This window comes from Amblyomma americanum, chromosome 10, assembly GCF_052857255.1.
Source record: "Amblyomma americanum isolate KBUSLIRL-KWMA chromosome 10, ASM5285725v1, whole genome shotgun sequence".
In the NCBI taxonomy this organism is placed as follows: Eukaryota; Metazoa; Arthropoda; class Arachnida; order Ixodida; family Ixodidae; genus Amblyomma; species Amblyomma americanum.
This window is the reverse complement of record NC_135506.1, coordinates 741,610-758,789: the sequence shown is the minus strand read 5'-3', so window position 1 is coordinate 758,789 and position 17,180 is coordinate 741,610. Positions and strand designations below refer to the sequence as shown.

At 50.2% G+C, this 17,180-nt stretch overlaps 1 protein-coding gene across 4 annotated transcripts in view; it reads left to right on the top strand.

Moving 5' to 3' along the window:
- The window catches only part of LOC144106487 (uncharacterized), a 68,426-nt gene extending 51,607 nt beyond the window's left edge, over window positions 1-16,819 (top strand). For 2 of the 4 annotated variants that reach the window (XR_013309022.1, XR_013309023.1), the window contains exons 10-17: window positions 6,160-6,360; window positions 8,044-8,109; window positions 8,524-8,592; window positions 9,850-9,939; window positions 10,734-10,793; window positions 11,099-11,272; window positions 14,600-14,868; window positions 15,878-16,819. Coding sequence is in view for 2 of the 4 variants with exons in the window: in XM_077639306.1 (XP_077495432.1) it covers window positions 6,160-6,360; window positions 8,044-8,109; window positions 8,524-8,592; window positions 9,850-9,939; window positions 10,734-10,793; window positions 11,099-11,272; window positions 14,600-14,815 (876 nt within the window). In the remaining 2 variants the exon portion in view is untranslated. The remainder of the gene's footprint in view (window positions 1-6,159; window positions 6,361-8,043; window positions 8,110-8,523; window positions 8,593-9,849; window positions 9,940-10,733; window positions 10,794-11,098; window positions 11,273-14,599; window positions 14,869-15,877) is intronic. The other 2 variants (XM_077639306.1, XM_077639307.1) reach the window with 1 other exon arrangement.
- Window positions 16,820-17,180: the final 361 nt, after the last annotated feature.

Sequence of the window (17,180 nt, the reverse complement as noted above, 5' to 3'; positions counted from 1 at the left end):
TTCTTAACTGCCTTGTACCTTGTCTCCCGTCCCTAATAAAGGATTTCCGTTAAGTAGTTGAAGTTGACTGGCACAGCGGGAATGTTTCGCCGGGCGAGCGTGCGAAGACACAAGTGCTCTTTATACTGCGAACTGCCTTGTACGATCACCGACCATCGTGCCATCATAGTTTTTCATCGACCGTGGCGATCATCTGACCAGCCCTAGCAGGCTCCTTCAAAGGTTAGTTAGCACTTGAAGCGGCACTTGGAGTTCCTCTGCTGTTCGGCGCTTGTATATCTAGGCGCGTCAAAAACAAAACAACGGGGCACGCAAAGCTCATAGACGCGAAGCGCCATAACAAATCGAAACACTCCTGGCCGCCTGTGGCGCCACCAAGCATCGGTTTTCTTTGCGTCCAACATTCAGGTCGTCTTTTGTCTGTCTTCCTTGTGTGATAAAAGTGCACTATCGGTTTCAATACAAAACTTATTTCGATACTGAACCGCGCAACCTTCCTTTGTCAGCCTCAAAGATTCGTGACATCCATGGAGTAAGGAAAATTCCTCCAAGGTGGCGTCGCTTGTCCATTGTCATCACGCTTGTACTTGCGAGATTGGCCTGTGGCGGCAATACCTGTATTTTGGTTCTTGCTATCTTCTACCTTACAAGGGCTTTGTTTTTCAGTAAGAGTGGCGTTTTTGTGATCAGGAGCTGGTATTCTATCGGTACAAGCCGACTTCAATTTCTCCTCAGTGTCCATAAACCATGACCAAACCTGCATTGCAACAGAAGACGGACAAAATGACGCAAGAAGAGTTCGTGCGATATTGTTTCATTTCCAGATAAGCACCGTGACTCAGTCCACTGAGTGCTCGCTGTGCACCCAGCTCTGAGGGCCTCTCGCGTTTGGCAATAAAAAGCAGCACTGCTGCGAACTGACAACCGCCCCTCGTGCCTGTTTCCAGGACTCCGGGACCCTCGAGTTCCAGCGCTCTCCGATGTCTCCGGGCGAATGTTCAAGCACTTAATTACGACGCCGGGGGAAAGCGGCTTTCACAGTAACAGTGTACTCATTGCAGTCGCGCATCTGGTCATGGCTTTCATTCCTCATCACACTAATCACCATCGTATGCGCCGCTGGCTTTGCAGACATTTCATTTCATTTATTGTTTCATTAAAGGCCTGGAGTCATAACACAAGGGGGGCGTATCGGTTTGCAAACGGCGAAAGGCGTGTTGAACATGCATAACAAACAAAATCAAACGTACAAACACACATGACAAGGGCTGTAATCATGTCAGAGTTCAACAGCAGATGCTGCATCACTCTTGAAAGGCAGATTAAACAATATTTGCTACAAAGTGCGCAGAGGCGATCAGAATATATGAGATGAATTTTTTTGTGATCAGTGCATGAACCGATGTCGTTAGGCAGTGAATTGCAGAGTGCTATTGTGTTGGGAAAGAACGAGTTGTTTGCAGGCAGACGTGTGGCCACTGATGCGTGCTATTGGTTTACCGTGGCTGAGCGTAGAAGACGTTCGCAGTGGGGCTGGTGAATAGAGTGACCTTGTGTTTTGATTGAGTGTAAGCATAATCGGGAAACGACACGGCGTGAGTCGAGTGCTGAGGGACGGAGGGACTGCTTGAGGGCGGCGACACTGGCTTCTCTCGAGTAACATCAAGTGACGAACCAAACTGCACGATTTTGGATCGATTCCAATTCGATGGTGAGATACGATTGCCAGATCGATGATGCATGCTCTAATTTTGGGCGTAAAAATGTTTCTTTAGGGGTTGCAGATTTCAGATTTCTTCTCAGGTAGCCAAGTGTGCGTCTCACACCATGAGAATGGTCGTGCGAGATTTACACTTAGATATTTTAAGATTTTGCAACGGTGATGGGGACCGATGAAATGCTGTGTGATGCGTCAAGGTGTGTTTGTGAGTGAAGGACAATGATTTGCCAGGAGACCAGGAGAAGAAAGGGAATTTTAATGAAAGAAAGGCGGAGAGGTCGGCCGGTGGTAACAGGGCCCTGGCCTGCTACTCCACACAGGGGAAAGGGAAGAGGAGGAAAAGGAAAGTGTGAATGAAGGCTGATGATGGCATAATACAATGAGTTTCACGGGTGATGTCTATGCACACGCCACACACACACACACACACACACACAACACTGGCTGGCGCTCGCATCGCGGTTACTGGACACACATAAAACTCAAAACTGGTGTCTGCAACACAACACCGACACATGTCATTAACCATGTAGGTTGTGCACAGGCGGTCACAAACGAGTATCCAGGCCTGTTTCACACAAAAAGTTGAGCAGGGCTTTTGTCACACGCCACCAATCAGAACGTCTCGTCCTTGCGCCCAGAAGAGTTTCCTCAGAGAGAGGGCGAGAGTCCAGGTTTTTCACGGTCGCCTCCAATGTTGTTCTTTCAGAAGTATACTTCGGGCACGCGCAAAGAAGGTGTCCAATAGTCTCTGGTGTGTTGCACTGTGCGCAATTTGGGTTACTTTCGATGCCGATCTTGTGAAGATAGTGTTTGGTGTAGGCAACGCCAAGCCGTAGCCGGTGGAGTAAAGTCCCATGACGTCGCACCACCACAGATGGGAAATGTAATCGTGAGCCAGCGTCAAGCTTACACACGCGGTCCTGTTGATGACTCGGATCATGCCAGTGCGACTGCATTGCCGCCTGCATTAAATGCGCCAACAAGGCTCCAATGTCTGATCTTGAAAAGGCTATCTCAATGAAAGCACCATCACTATGTGCCATCCGAGCCTCGGCGTCAGCACGCTCGTTTCCCGCTATGCCGCAATGGCTCGGTATCCATTGAAACTTTATGATATGGCCGCGGTGGAAATCCTCGGCTAACAAAAGCACAATCTGTTGAACCAGCTGCTCGCATGCTCTTGGTTTTAGATAAGTTTGTACGACCTGTAATGCCGATCTCGAGTCGCAGAATATAGTCCATTGCTGCGCTGGCTGGTGACCAATATAAAGGACGGCTTCTCGTATGGCTGCCAATTCGGTTGCCGTAGAGGACGTTTTGTGCATGAGCCTGAAACGGTGACATGATGCATTTCCTGGCACTATCACCGCTGCAGCTGAAGAAGTGGTCGTAACGGATCCGTCCACGAAAACATGCTGGGTGTTAGTATACATAGATGTAATGTATGACAGCGCCAGCTGTTTCAGTCCGACTGTTGGAATGTGCGTTTTCTTTGTTATCCCTGGGATTGTTGTCCGTATAGATGGTTTTGGTACTGCCCAAAGTGGCACCTCCGCAATCTGGTTGTGGCGCGTAGTTCGAAGGCAGCGCATTGCGCTGCATCCAAAGGGCTCTGGAAAAGGCTGCATCTGGACGCACCGCACTAATGTTAGTCAGGGGGTGATGACGATGCCTGGTCATGATTTGCACTTAGTAAGATTTAAAGGCATCTGCCATTTTTCACACCATAATCGATGCAATAAGGTCGAGGTCCTGCTGCAAGACAAGGTTATCAGCCGGGTTATTGTTCATTGCATTATAAATGGCACAATCATCCGCAAAGAGTCGTAATTTACATTGAAATTTTTGAGGACAGGTCGTTAATGTATATGAAGAGGAATTATGGTGATAGGCCGGCCCCTTGAGGGACACGCGATGCTACATCTGTTAAGGGTGTCTGGATGTCATTGGCGGATGTGAACTGCGAGCGCCCTTTTATAAAATGTTCGAGCCAGCATTTTAGATTGGTAGGAATCCCGAGGCACGAAAGTTTTGCAAGCAGATGAGTACGAAATGCGCGATCGAATGTCTTCGAAATGACCATCTTTCCACTACCACATCTCGTTGATTTTATTTTTGTTTGCTTAGGTTTAGCCTGCTCTACTGGTGCTCTTTTAGTTTGTTCGGAGCGGACAGGCGCGTTAAATATCTCCTCTACCCGGGGAAGCTTCCGTCGCCATGTGACAAGAGGCACAAACAAGGTATTGAGGTTTCTGACCTCTTCAGCAGGTGTGCATTTTGGGTACGAACATGCTTGACCGGGGTCTGCATTGGTGCCTGCAGCTATACACGAGCAAGGGCAATAAGCGTGTCAGCATGACAACCTAGCTGCCGCTGTTCGTAGACATTGTCGACAGCCGCCGGTTGCATGTCAATGGAAAGCCTATACGCTTCTTTCCGGCGCGCGTCCTTGATCCCGATCATGTGGAGCGCGACGTTTGTTACGCCGAGCCTCGGGCTGGTTCCACGGCGGAAGGGCGACCAGTCCTGCACTCACGCGGTTTTCAGCTGCTTGGAAACAATGGAGAAGACAAGGACGAGCACGGATCCTGAACGAATCACAAATACAAGCGTGCTGTCCGCGCCAGGGGTTGTCGTCTGCAAGACGCTTTGTCTGAGAGGGTTATGGAGGCCATGCTGACGCAGACCTCCCCAGGTCTAGAAATCCGTTCAGATTCTGCAATTCCAGATTATATCACGCGTGTTTCGCTCTTAATAACGGTGTTATCTAAGGGCCCAGCGAACATTCCCCGCAAGCCAGACAATGCCAGGAAATTTTCAAAACATTTTCCTTCACGCGCATTTCTTGCATTGTTTGCGTGCTCCCTTAACCTGTCGTTAACACACCTGCCGGTTTGGCCAACCTGCACTTTTCTGCACCTTAAGAGAATTTTATATATACTATGCCTTCTGCGCATCCAAAAGGCCGCCTGTGCTTCTTGCCGCAGTCACGTTACTGGGTTGCCTCCAGATCCGTCATTTTGCAGAGCCTTCACAGCGTGTCGGGTGCAGAGAACTTGACTTCCAGTCGTAACGCTGGGCAACCTTTTTCAGAGTGCGGCAATGTGCGAACGGAAGGTGTCACAGCTACCTTTGTCCTACACTCTGCGTGAGCTTCACGGCTTTGTGCACGACTTCAAAGGCGAAAGCCCTACTGGCCCCATTACGAGAAAAGTCGGCAGCATATGTTAGTGTGCTAGTATATTAGTGTGTGTGTCGTTCATTTCTATCCCCCCCCCCTCTTAGTGACAGCTTCCGAGTGAGAGCTTGATCTCTTCATTCCACGACATTGCCAACCATTTTACGCTGGAGAGGCGCATTTACGACCCTCCGGACAAAACTGAAGATTAGGAAATCGCGTGGCGTCGTGACGAGCTCGTTTCTAAATACCACGCTGCTAACGCATTGTGTCCCAGCCAGTATAACCACCAGTACAAGCACTGTGGTATTCAAGCCGCTGATGATCACATCCTATGGGACTGCAAGAAAGAACCGCTTCCGGCGGATATATTACCGGTTCCTTCACTCGAGCGGTTGGAGGCCGTGCGTGCCCGCTCAGACCCAACTGGACGCAAGTCCGGGTCATTCAGTGTGCCAAGCAGGTTGCTAACAGCCACTTGACATGAATCTCCTCTAACGAGCTCGTTTCGGCGAAGCAAATGTTTTTTAATCCAATCCGCTGTGGGCGGCACTCAGGATGACGGCTCCTCGCTGGCGCCCCTAGAAGCGCCTCGGTTGTCAGCTCACGGGAGGAAATTCCCCTCGGGCTTCCGAGGCCACAGCTGTGAGGTGTTTAGCCACGCTCCTGGTGGTGGAAACCGTGAAGGTATGCGATCGCTGCAGCAGCAGTCACTGAGCAATGAAGCGTTGCGCCGAAATAACCTGTTCGAACGACGCATTGTGGCGCACCTGAATGCATGCGCCCAATAATTCGAGCTGGGCTCGTCTTCGGGGATGCATGCAAACTTGAACATCGTTCACCTTCCATCAGCCACCACCCCCACTGCAGCACCCTGCAGTCCACCCACTATAAGCCCACGGAGCGAAAAAGCGACGGAAGTCCCTTGGGCTGCCCTCCGCATGGTTGCAGCTTCGGCTTCGAGTAATCGTCGAGGGTAAATCCAACTGCTCTCTTATTTGTTTCCGCGGCCAGAGTTCCCCAGTTGCGAAACTGCAGCGAATCAACTACTCACATAGCCAGTGATGGCGGCTCACCTCTGATCTGGGCAATGACCTTTCCCCATCATGTCCAGCAGCCTTGCACGGCTGGTGCATGTGTGCAGCGCAAGCCGCGCGCTGCTAATTCCGGACCATTCAGTGTTACTGTGAGCCCTTCCTGGTTCGTCGGCGGCAAGCGAGCCCGTGTGGTGCAACAGCTTTCGCTGACGGGCCCGCAGGTGACCGTGTCCATCCCGGGCACGGAACTGAACCGCACCGTGGAGACGTATCCGGCGTTCGTGGCGCACCCTGGCTTCCAGGCGTACTACTTCGACAATGCCAACATGCACAAGGAGTGCGCCGTGATGGCCATCAACTCCTTCTGCCTCACCGTGGTCAACATCCTCTGCATCATCATCGCCGGCACTCTCCTGCTCAAGGTATACTTTCTGTAGCCCTTCTATTCTCTGCACTGACAGTGAAGCCTAACACAATTTATTCCCATGTCCGCGAGTTTAGTGTCTTGCCAGCGCTGTTCTCACTTCTCATTGTTGCCTTTGTATAAAGCGGTATAATGCAGTCGGCCCTGCGTCGGTCAGAGGAGAAGAAAAGTTTTGTTTCTGATATTCTGAGCGGGAGTGTCTTACTTTGTCGGAAACGTACCGCTCTTGGGAAAGGAACAGGAAGGCCAGCTGTTTTTCCACATTTTCCCACTCTCTGAAAGAAAGCTGCCTTAGAGCACCTGTTTTTCGACGACGTTAAGTGCTGGCCTTCAAATGACCTCGAATATAGTACAGGGCACAGCTGCGAGGTCCCTCGGGAGTCTTTGGCCAACGCGTCCCTGCTGCCGTACTCGGACCATTTCCGAGTTCTCTTCTCAGTTAACGTTTGTCGACCTTGTTTCTCCGCCCTCTGCGGCAAGGAAAGATGTTTGTGCTTCGTGGTTGCATCTGTATCCACGTTATATACCACCACCCTGTGTCTTCTGGGTTGTTGATGCAGGTCTACAAGTGGTTTGTAGAGTACTATTACAAAGATTAGTTACCTCCCCAAAGCAATCCCCGCATCCTATTTTTTGCAGGTTTTCACTATTTCGTGCAGTATTTATCACTGCTATTAATAACTGGTGTCTTCTGCTCTTCAGGCTATCCGGCATTGTTCTTCTTCATTCAGTAGCATATTTGCTACTGTCAGTTTCACTGAGGGTGTCATTAAATCAGTGAGCACGGAGCCATTAATGTGGTGTACTGGGGTACAGAAGATGGTCTGGTTCTTGTAAGAAAAGCCAGCCGAGCTCTTGATTTAGAAGTATGTGCGTACTAACTGACAGCACTGTTTTATTTGCACATGTCATTACGGTGGTTAGCTCAGCAGCAGGCGCCGCAGTCAGAAGACACGCCAAAACCAAGAAGTCGCCCAAGCACTATAGCTGCAGCGTCCTCGTCGTCGTCAACAGCACGCCTCGCTACTGTGTACCGTAACAATGGGGCAGGTTCTCTCAGCTCATGAATGGCAGTTTACCAATATACCTCAAGAGAAAAGTATACAACAGCTGTATCTTACCAGTATTCACCTATGGGGAAGAAACTTGGAGGCTAACTAAAATGGTGCAGCTTAAGTTTAAGAGAACGCAGCGAGCCATGGAAAGAAAAATGATGCGTAGGTGTAACGTTAAGAGACCGAAAGCGGGCAGAGTGGGTGAGGGAACAAACGCAGGTTAATGGCATCCTAGTAGTCATCAAGAGGAAGAAATGGGCTTGGGCAGGCCTGCATGTAATGCGAAGGCAAGATAGCCGCGCTAGTCCTTAAGGGTAACGGAGAGAAGGCAAGCGTAGCCGCAGCTGGCAAAGGACAGGGTTAATTGGCAAGACATGGGAGAGGCCTTTGCCCTGCAGTTGGTGCAGTCAAGCTGATAATGATGATTTCATTTGTAGCGCCATAGACGTCCTCAAAAACGAGCACGTCACCGGTCTCGCTTAAAGGGCTAGCCCACGGCAGACGATGTTCTCAGATGGAGTCAGCCATTCAGAGGGGTCAAGTTTTGTTCGCATAAGCTGTGTTCACTTTCGAGCGGGTAATTCGACGCTTATCCTCTTTCGAACTGCTTTCTCGCGCGCATACAGATCAAGGAGATCGCCCCGGAGTCCAGTATGCCGAGGACACAACGCTTCTGGAAGCACGACATCAAGGTGAGTTTTGCACACTCAGCGAGCCCGAGTGACTGAAGCGCTGCAAGCCTCAAAACACGCGGCTGATATGCGCGGTTTTTCATTACATATAATTTCGCAACTTTGCCTTCGTCCTTCGGGCTTCGCCAGTTTATTCAGCGCTTTATGCTTCTGCAGCCGTGGACATTGTATTGAAACTTCGGGGGTCGCGCCAGATACGCTATAGGTTCTGAAAGCGAGCGGAGCTTTAGGCTTAGTGCTGGCGAGTAGTCTCATGTGATGTCCGCCATTTCGGTTGTTCTGAAACGTGGTTGCCTTCTGACGGGGAGTAAATCCAAAGCAAGACGCGCGTGTCCTTACGACTAGGTCGAATGGAATATCGCATGGCGCACAACCGCGCTTAATTTGTTGCCGTTATCTTTCTGCTCCTCGCAGGTTGCGCGCGACTACAATCGAACCCTCCACGAGTCCGACTTGGGCCAGGAGTTCCTTCAGGAGTGGGCGGTGAGTTTTAGGAACGCCTCATATTTGGATGGCAAGGCGAGCTGTCTGTCGTGCAGAAGCGTTTGTAAGTGCAACTGCCGAGCATTTCTTTTGAAGCGAAAAGCTTCACCACGTAAAACAGTCTTCGGGTAGGCAGCACAACGACATTCAGCCCAAGCAAGAACATTTCCTTTCCTCAAAAATAAATGTCCAATTCTGAATTTCCTCTCTTGCTTTCTTTTTTCCTTCGCTCTTTTAGCCCTTCCTTTCGGGTGTCCACCAACATGTGACAGTTTCTGTGCCATTTTCTTTTCTCACAAACCAAACAAAACAAGTGAGAGAGAGAACAACTTTATTTCCCACTTGAGGGTTGGGAGTTAGGGCAGGTGGGCTGAGTGTGGCCCCCGGGTGGGGGCGACGTCTTGAGCGAGCCGCCGGCGTTTGCTGGGTTCACCAGCGTTGAGAACGTTGACGTATATTTTCACGAAAGGCGCACAACTTCCTCCCTGGGTCAGTGGACATCTCAATCTCGCTTTCATGTACGTAGCGGTGGTGTCCAACTGCAAAAACCAGATTTGACTGCGTTCCGCACACAAGCTTAGCCAAGTTAAGCCACTGCCAATTTTTTAACTAGTAGCTGAGGCTCGCGCAATTGCTTTGATTACTTTTTTGTAAATCATAAAGGGGGGGGGGGGGGGGGGGCTACGGACATAATTACTTTGGTTTGAAATCTAGTCACAGCTGTGAGATTAGTGCTCTGGCTGTAATCAGTACTACAAATTTTCACCAGTTGAACTGTTCTCTCGGTGGACCCCATGACTACACCGCAACGAACGGGACGTAGGACACAGGCAGGGACACAACGCAGCGCTGTGTTGTGTAGCAAGGCTCCCGAAAGACTGTATAAGCGCACCCTCCATATCGCTATCGGAAAAACTATACCTCGATTGCGAATGCTGACACGCGTGTGCTTTGTATCGAGTTTTTATATTTGGGACTTGTGTGCATTGCTTTCCATTTCTGGCCGCCAGTCGGGTACTTATTCCGGCTGGCAGCTAATAAAGATTTCAGTTGAGTCAGCGCTCTGTTGCGTCCCTGCCTGTGTCCTTCTTCTACGCCCCGTTCGTCGCGCTGTAGTCATGGAATATCGAAACCAACTCGCCCAACAACTAACCTTACCTCTCGGTGGAACTGCTTCCATAATTTATTCCGCTAATATTCCACACGCCTTTAAAATATGTCTGCAACGATTGAGGGTCGTCCTGTGTAAACATGCAGAAAGTAAGCGGCGTGGACCCCAAGGTTATGTCCTCGGATGACCCCCAGTCACGCATAGCACAGCTCCAGACGTTGCAAGACATCCTCATGGTAGGTGGAACGTAGCATGTGGCAAATTGTTGCAGAATTTTATCATTTTTAAAAAAAAACATTACCCGGAATGTAACCAACTGTGTGCTGCAGCATTTATTCTGTATGACGCTGTGGTTCTGGAGTAATATGCAATAATATCTGGAATTCCAAGGATCTTTTGGAAACGATCTCAGCGGTTGGCAAATCCAATTTTCTCCCCGTAGGAATCATAAGAAGACGTTGAAGGTTTGTGATAAATTGACCTCTTCGAAGAGGGATTTCAGAGCAAATGGTAGCAGTCTTGGCTGCTCTGAAACAAAGCGACCGAACCGTTTTCTGCAATACGCGATGTTATATTGCGGTGATCCGTGATAGAAGTACTGTGCTAAACTGCGGTTTTCTGAAAGACAATCGTTTCTGAATTTTTTTTGTACGGGCACTGTCTTGCAGTAACCGTACTTATTTTGGAAGACTGCTGTATCTGCTGTAACTGCTGTATCTGCGAATTTTCATGTACGCCGTTTGAACGGCGCTTTCAGTCCAGTGCGAACAGCAACGTTGCAATTGTGCTCTAGGCTCAAATCACGTCTGACTGACCGCAACAAGAGCTACGTGTGCGACAAGCTGTCGGTCGCGTCACTGGTGGAACAGGGTTGAAGTGCCACGGCTCAGACGTCTTTCTCGCGCCTTATCTCTCCTTGCTCCTCTCCAGCCGCCGTATCTGCGCGTGCGAGCAGAGAATAGTCGACGTCATCATTTTCTGAGCGCCAGGTGTTTCTGCGCAGTATCTAATCCGTTCCTTTTGCTCGCAGGACGCCGAGGACGACGAAGTCTACCAGACGGTGACAAGGCATTTGGCCAGCCAGCCGGCAGTGAGTGTGCGCTCAGTCTGACCAGAACGTTCATTGGTGTGGGATATGATAGCCTGCAGCGGAAGTCACAGACAGAGGAGCTGCAGCAGTCCAAGCTCTCTAGCTCTTTCGTCCAGGCAGACCGCGTCGTTGTTTTTTTTTCTTTTTTGACCGAATTATTTTTTGCCAGTTATCTGGTTACCTATTGCACAGCGTTGCTTGATGCGCAAGCTAAGGGCCGTGAAAGAAGACACTGCGTAACGTTTGCTCCTTCAAAGCGCTTCATTTCGGGCAGAAGGTTGAGAGACCGTTTTTCTGCACCGCAGAGCCTGGCCCGGCGTCTGACCATGGTCGCCTTGCCGGGCGGCGGCCTCCCGCCATGCGCCGATCCGGCGGACGTGGAGTCCGGCCTGAGGCGCCGACGAGGCAGCCAGATGGTGTCCAACATGCTGCACAACTACGAGAGGCGAAGCAGCAAGTGCCTTGGCGTTCACGCATACGTGAGTAGTGCATTTTGGGGTCGTAGGACCCTCGAGGCACCGGAGCGCCCGATGGCGAGTGATTTCAGGCATGAAAATTCCTCTTACAGTCCATAGGTATATACACGAATTCTATACTGGCCAAATGTGGCCTTCGGACCTTCTATTGTCTATGCGTTATCTATATGCAGTTGAGTCTACAGATACATCAGCAAAAAAAAAAAACTGCATGCACTCTGGCCGGGGGTAAACTGAATGGTGATTTATTCGATTCTGTGGACGTCCCTTTAGTTATCTCTGAACGAAAGCAAGACTCCTAGTGGGGCGTACATAAGGGGTGGAATTTAGAAAGTGCAGGCATTGACAGCAGTCATAAGCGATGATGGACAAGTGACTAGCAGCCGCATTGGGGTAGGCCATTAAGGTGGCGGTTTGGGCTTGTTGGTAGTGCAGTACGTATAATATAGCACAACAGCAGACAAGTACACGAAAGAACACACACGAGCGCTAACTTGCAACAGTTTATTTGCGAAAGAGCCTGTAGATATATATGACATGGCGATACATTGCGCAAGCGCGGCAGACAGTCAATTGTTAGCAGCTTCTGAAGTAATCTAATTCCTTACGAGATAGCCCAACAGAGGGTTTCGCTATGCACTTATCACCTAAGCTATCTATCATTTCTGCTTCGATTATTTCTCTCGTGAGTTTGCACCTGTTTTGGCAATGACCGTGCATGCTTGAAAAAGAGGTTTACACTCGGATTCACATTTTCTGCAGTGCGCATCTAAAAAACCACCTTTCTTTTCTTTAACATTGTAACGATGTTCACGAAGGCGCTCGTTTAAGCGCCTTCCACTTTGACCTACATACTTCTTTCCACATGTCAATGGTATGCTGTACACAATGGATTCCGTACATTTAACGAAATTAGTTTCATGATTCATCTTGCACCAACTTTTTGTAGCAGGGCCTGGTCTTGTCAATCTGCAAATCTGGGGTAGGCCGCTCCAGTCAGCTGCTACTGGGTAAGAAAATGAGCTGGTAAAGACAATACTGCAGGCGCAGAACTTGAAGGGGGCGACCGATGCGACGGGATCTCTGTGGCGATGGTGCGCAGATGTAGGGTTCTTGTCTGAGCAGTCATTAAAAGGAACTTGGGAGACAATTAAGACTGGCAGTGCGGCGGCGAGCAGAAAGATTACATAGGGGGCCCACGGACAGTCTAACGGGCTTTTTCTTTTGTAAGCAAGCACCGTGTCATCCCCCGTGGCACGGTCTATTTGCGACCCTGCGATGTCATTGGCACATCGGCAGGGTTTCCCGGTCACGCACCATGGCTACGATGTGCAGAGGAGGAATCGAAGAGCATAATTAAAAATTAATATTAAACGCACACATTGGATGATCAACAGTGTGGAAACATGTAGTTCAGGGTAGGTGGCTACTACTACCCGAAATAGCCAAGCCATCCATCTTCGATCTGCAGCCAAGGCGTGGCTGCAGCTTCGCACAAAGCGAGTTTTAGAGCGAAAGCACTATTCCAGCCGTAGCAACCCCGAACAACGATCTTCTCTTGTCTTGTTCAACCCCGTGCAAGAATCTCCTCCTGTGCTCCGAACTAAGCCGAGCTTTCCCGAGTTACTCGACTTGGGAGATGGGTCGCGCAAGCTGCAGCCAATGGGAGGAAGCTCGGGTAAGTTCGGAGGGGTGCCTGGATACACCCTAAAAATCGGAGAAGCATCGCATCACCTGGCCGACGTAACATTATGGCCCTATCCCAGCCTACCCTGCGTATTGTGAGCAAACTGACCACCGCGGCAGGCGGCAGTTAATGACTGGGCGCTAGAGGTTGCTCGGGAAGAGCAACACAATGCCTACCGGCGGCTGTGATAGAAACAACCACCTGCCAGTGCAGTGGCGCTTCGCTTAACCGCTGCGCTGGTATACTCATACGACGACTCGCCGTGGTCTCTGTTAAGTAGAGAATGATGAATTCTGCATACATGGCCCTTAAGGCACAGCTTAAGTGTTCCCTGCACTGGGTTTAAACCCCTACTACTTTTAAGAGCGTTCGCTCTTACTGATCACGTTTCGAGAATCGTGGGGTCTGCTACCACACTCTGATCACAGCGCTATCTGTGGCAGCAACTAGAAAACAGCATATCTCGCATGGAGACTTGCAGCGCCATCTATAATACCATTGTAGAAACAACCACCTGCCGCGTGCCAATGTGTCTCAGTGCAATATGGTGGATAGGGGTGGAACTATGTGAGAATGACGTCAGGGGACTAAATGGCGGCATAGTTTCGGTTCCTCGAATTCAAGATGGCGGCCATTAAAATTGGTTGTGCCCTCCAATCTCTTTCCCCCCTCACCCCGAAATAATATCCAGCAACGGAACGAGAACTGTCCAGTTGCGGGACCGCTGTGTGTGTATACATTCGTTCCGCTATATATACTCCTGACAACCAAGGGGCACCGATCCAGGGACAGTTGTGCACCGAATTTGGTAAGAAAATATAGCCCCATGGGTAGTAATATCAAAATGAAACCACAATTAAATAATAGGTAAACATTGCATACATGCAATTAATAATTGAAGCGGTACCATATCGCGCCGGAAGCCGAATTCTAGACCCACCTTGACCCCCCCCAGACGAAGCAAGTTCCCTTTGGGACGTATCTTTAGGGGGATAACGGGCGCGTTCTTCGCTTTCTTCGTCTAGTAAACCAAACAGCTAACGCTCGTTACTTCAACGACTTCCAGACCGTGGCGGCCTTCTTTTTTGTCCATTTTGCTTGCTGCGGCTCCATCCGGGCTATAGCACGAGTGGGAGGAGCACACAAATAGTGCGTGTTAAAAATTAATAAACAAGGCAAAGATGTCGCAGAATCGACTAGTAATGGCTGAGGTTGATGGGACGAGATTATCTGTGCATAATAACTGCAGCATGGGATGAGAGAGAAAGTGTTCATAGTCTTGCACCACTGGCTGATGACGACGATGAGGATGCTATTTTTGAAAATCAAAACTAAACAGTGTCGTCCACAACGCGACGCGGATGCTTTCCCTCTGCGCCGTCGCTGCCGGAACTAATTGGAGTTTACAACAAAGCTAGTATACAGCCCCAAGGGAATTTGAACTGGTGCCCAAAACGCCCTGCCAATACGCTGTCTGGCAAATGTAGGCAACAGATTGCCGCATGTTAATGCAGCAGATTCGTTAAGCAAGGTGGCCTCGGGCGCCTCCCCGATTCAGAGGTCGTGCCGAATTGAGGTCCATCAATCCATCCATTGTGGGTCTGAGAAGACTCAGCGTGCTGGACATTCTTTCTGTTTTTCAGGACAACCCTAGCCCCGTGCGGGACGCCCTGTCCCCTCCTCCTGCTGGCGGCGCGCCGCTGTCCCGTCGGCGTTCGTCGGTGCAGCAGCGCGCCAGCTACTGGCCGTCGCGCTTCTCGGTGTCGCCGGTGGCGGAGCCCCGGCGGAGGGTGTCCCGGGCCAGCGTGCGGCCCGCGGTGCTCACAGAGGAGGAGGACGACGAGACGTCCAGGATCTGAGCCGCCTCTCCGGGTATGCCTCCTGCAGTGGGGAAGGCCTTTCGCCACAAAGGGTGTGCAATTGAAAATTGATTTTTGCGGAAAGGAAATGGCGCAGTATCTGTTTCGCATCTCGGCGGACACCCGAACCGCGCCGTAAGGGAAGGGATGAAGGAAGAAAGGTGCCGTGGTGGAGGGCTCTGGAATAATTTCCACCACCTGGGGATCTTTAACGTGCACTGGCATCTTGAAATCAAAATCTGTAAACGTTAAAAAATCACCCCGTATATCTTAGGAAAGTGTTGGAGATACGGCTAGAACGGCCAGCCATTGTTAGCATGAAAGTTCACTTCGTTTCACACGGCTTTCATCGTCTGTACCGCGTACAATTTTAAGTCGTAATTGTCAAGTTTCTGATGTGTGTTGTTGCATCCGTATCTAATCGAACGCATCTGCACCTGCCACCGCGCAATATTAGGACCACCTACTGAATCGCACTCTGGCTGCTGTCTCAGGCATATCGTGTCTATGGTGCTTTGAATTGGTTTCATTCACTGCGCTCACCTGTTTGGCTGGCTACACTCCTGCGTATGTCGCCGCCGCGGTGGCTTGGCGCTCGGCTGCTGAGCCGAAAGACGCGGGTTCGATACCGGCCGCGGCGGTCGAATTTCGATGGAGGCGAGGCGCTAGAGGTCCGCGTACTGTGCGATGCCAGTGCATGCTAAAGAACCCCAGGGGGTCGGAGGCTTTCACTAGGCATCCCTCATAGCCTGAGTCGCTTTGGGACGTTAAAACCCAGAAACCATAAACCATTTCAGCGTCTGTAAAATGCTCATTGGTAGCCTTTTATAGCCGCACAATGCATCATTTGCGCGGGTAGAGGGGCTTTCCTTCTGTGGGTGATTTCGTTTACTGCGTCTTGCATTTCTACTGGTGCGTCAAGTATTCCGAATATGTTGCTACTCTTAAATTTCTCTTATTCGAGACATTCATTGTTTATTTGCTCATATATAACCGTGTACGGTTTTCGGGCTAAATAAGCGTTGCTCCAGGATGGCACTCAGTCCTCCTCTCTGCTTCCAGGGCAGTGACGTCAGTGTTCGTCGCGTGTAAATATGGCGGCACCAATGGAGCCTCGACCGTGTGCACGGAGCCCTGGGACCGGCGCCCCCTGCACCCTTGACAGTGTGGTCTCCACCGGGCTCGTCTTGAAGTTGGCTCCATTCGTCGGCCGTCCGTCGCTCATTCTATTCGCACTTGCTTAGCAGAAAAGGCGACAGCAAGCGATCTTACTTTCGTATGCCGTACGGAGCTCGTAGCTCGTGCAATGATCTAAGCCACTACGAGGCCTTAAGCGTCTGAACCTGTTTCATGAAATTGCACGCTTTTGCGGTCTGCGATGCATGTCGTCTTGACGCTTTACAAAGCGGATGTTCTGTCTCGTTTTTGTTTGCACAAAAGGAAATACGCCACTTGGAGAGCTTTCATTGCACCACCAGGTTTAGGATGAGAGCCGTCAAATGAGCTACAAACCTGCGACGGTGGTGAACGCCTGAGAGGGGTCTTCTTGGCTGCGCCCTTCGATCAGTGCCAACACCGAGGCTTTCATCCTTGTGACAGCCTCGCCGTAGACTTCGCTGTGTTTTAGTTCTCGCTGATTCGTAGATTCTGCTGCAGCTATGCAGGCGTGTGTGTTGCATACTGTCGTGGAGCTGACAGCTCTGCTAGTCATCGAGCCTCGGCAAACACGAGTAAATTATTCCGAGTTTTAATGCATGTCTTGCCTGCTGGCATTTTATCTGCGTTTAATCGGTGTCGGCCTTCAAGACGTGCCACAACGTTGCTGTTCAAGAGTGGAGTTGGATTGCACGTTTAGTTTTATGTCTGTTTAGTTTTGCCTTCGTTCGGTGTTCTTGAATCCACTGCTGCTCACCAATCAGTGTATAATACATACAGAGGCCGTCAAAATGCCTCGCTCATTTGCATACCGTCGCATTTCTGTGAAATAAAGCGCGTTCACTATGTTTTCAGTTTCGTGTGAGTGAGCGCGCGCACTTTTGATGCATTGGGAAAAAAAACTGTGCACGGGGAGACTGGACTATGGACATCCGTTTCATTAGCAACCTGTGCGACTACCTCAGCGCAACGGTTCTTCACTCCTTCTTTTAACTTTCAATCCCGTGCATTCCTCCCCCCCCCCCCTTTCCTTTTTCAACTTATGCCTCATGGCACACTTCTCGAATAAAAAAAAAATCTGGACACGCGCAGAAAGCTAGGGCACAGGAAACTTCTTTTGTGTTGCTGTGCGCCGTTCCTAATAATGAATCGGGCCAACCCGCCCACCTCTGCTACTTTGAACGGTTTCGGAAAATTCAAGATCGAAGGC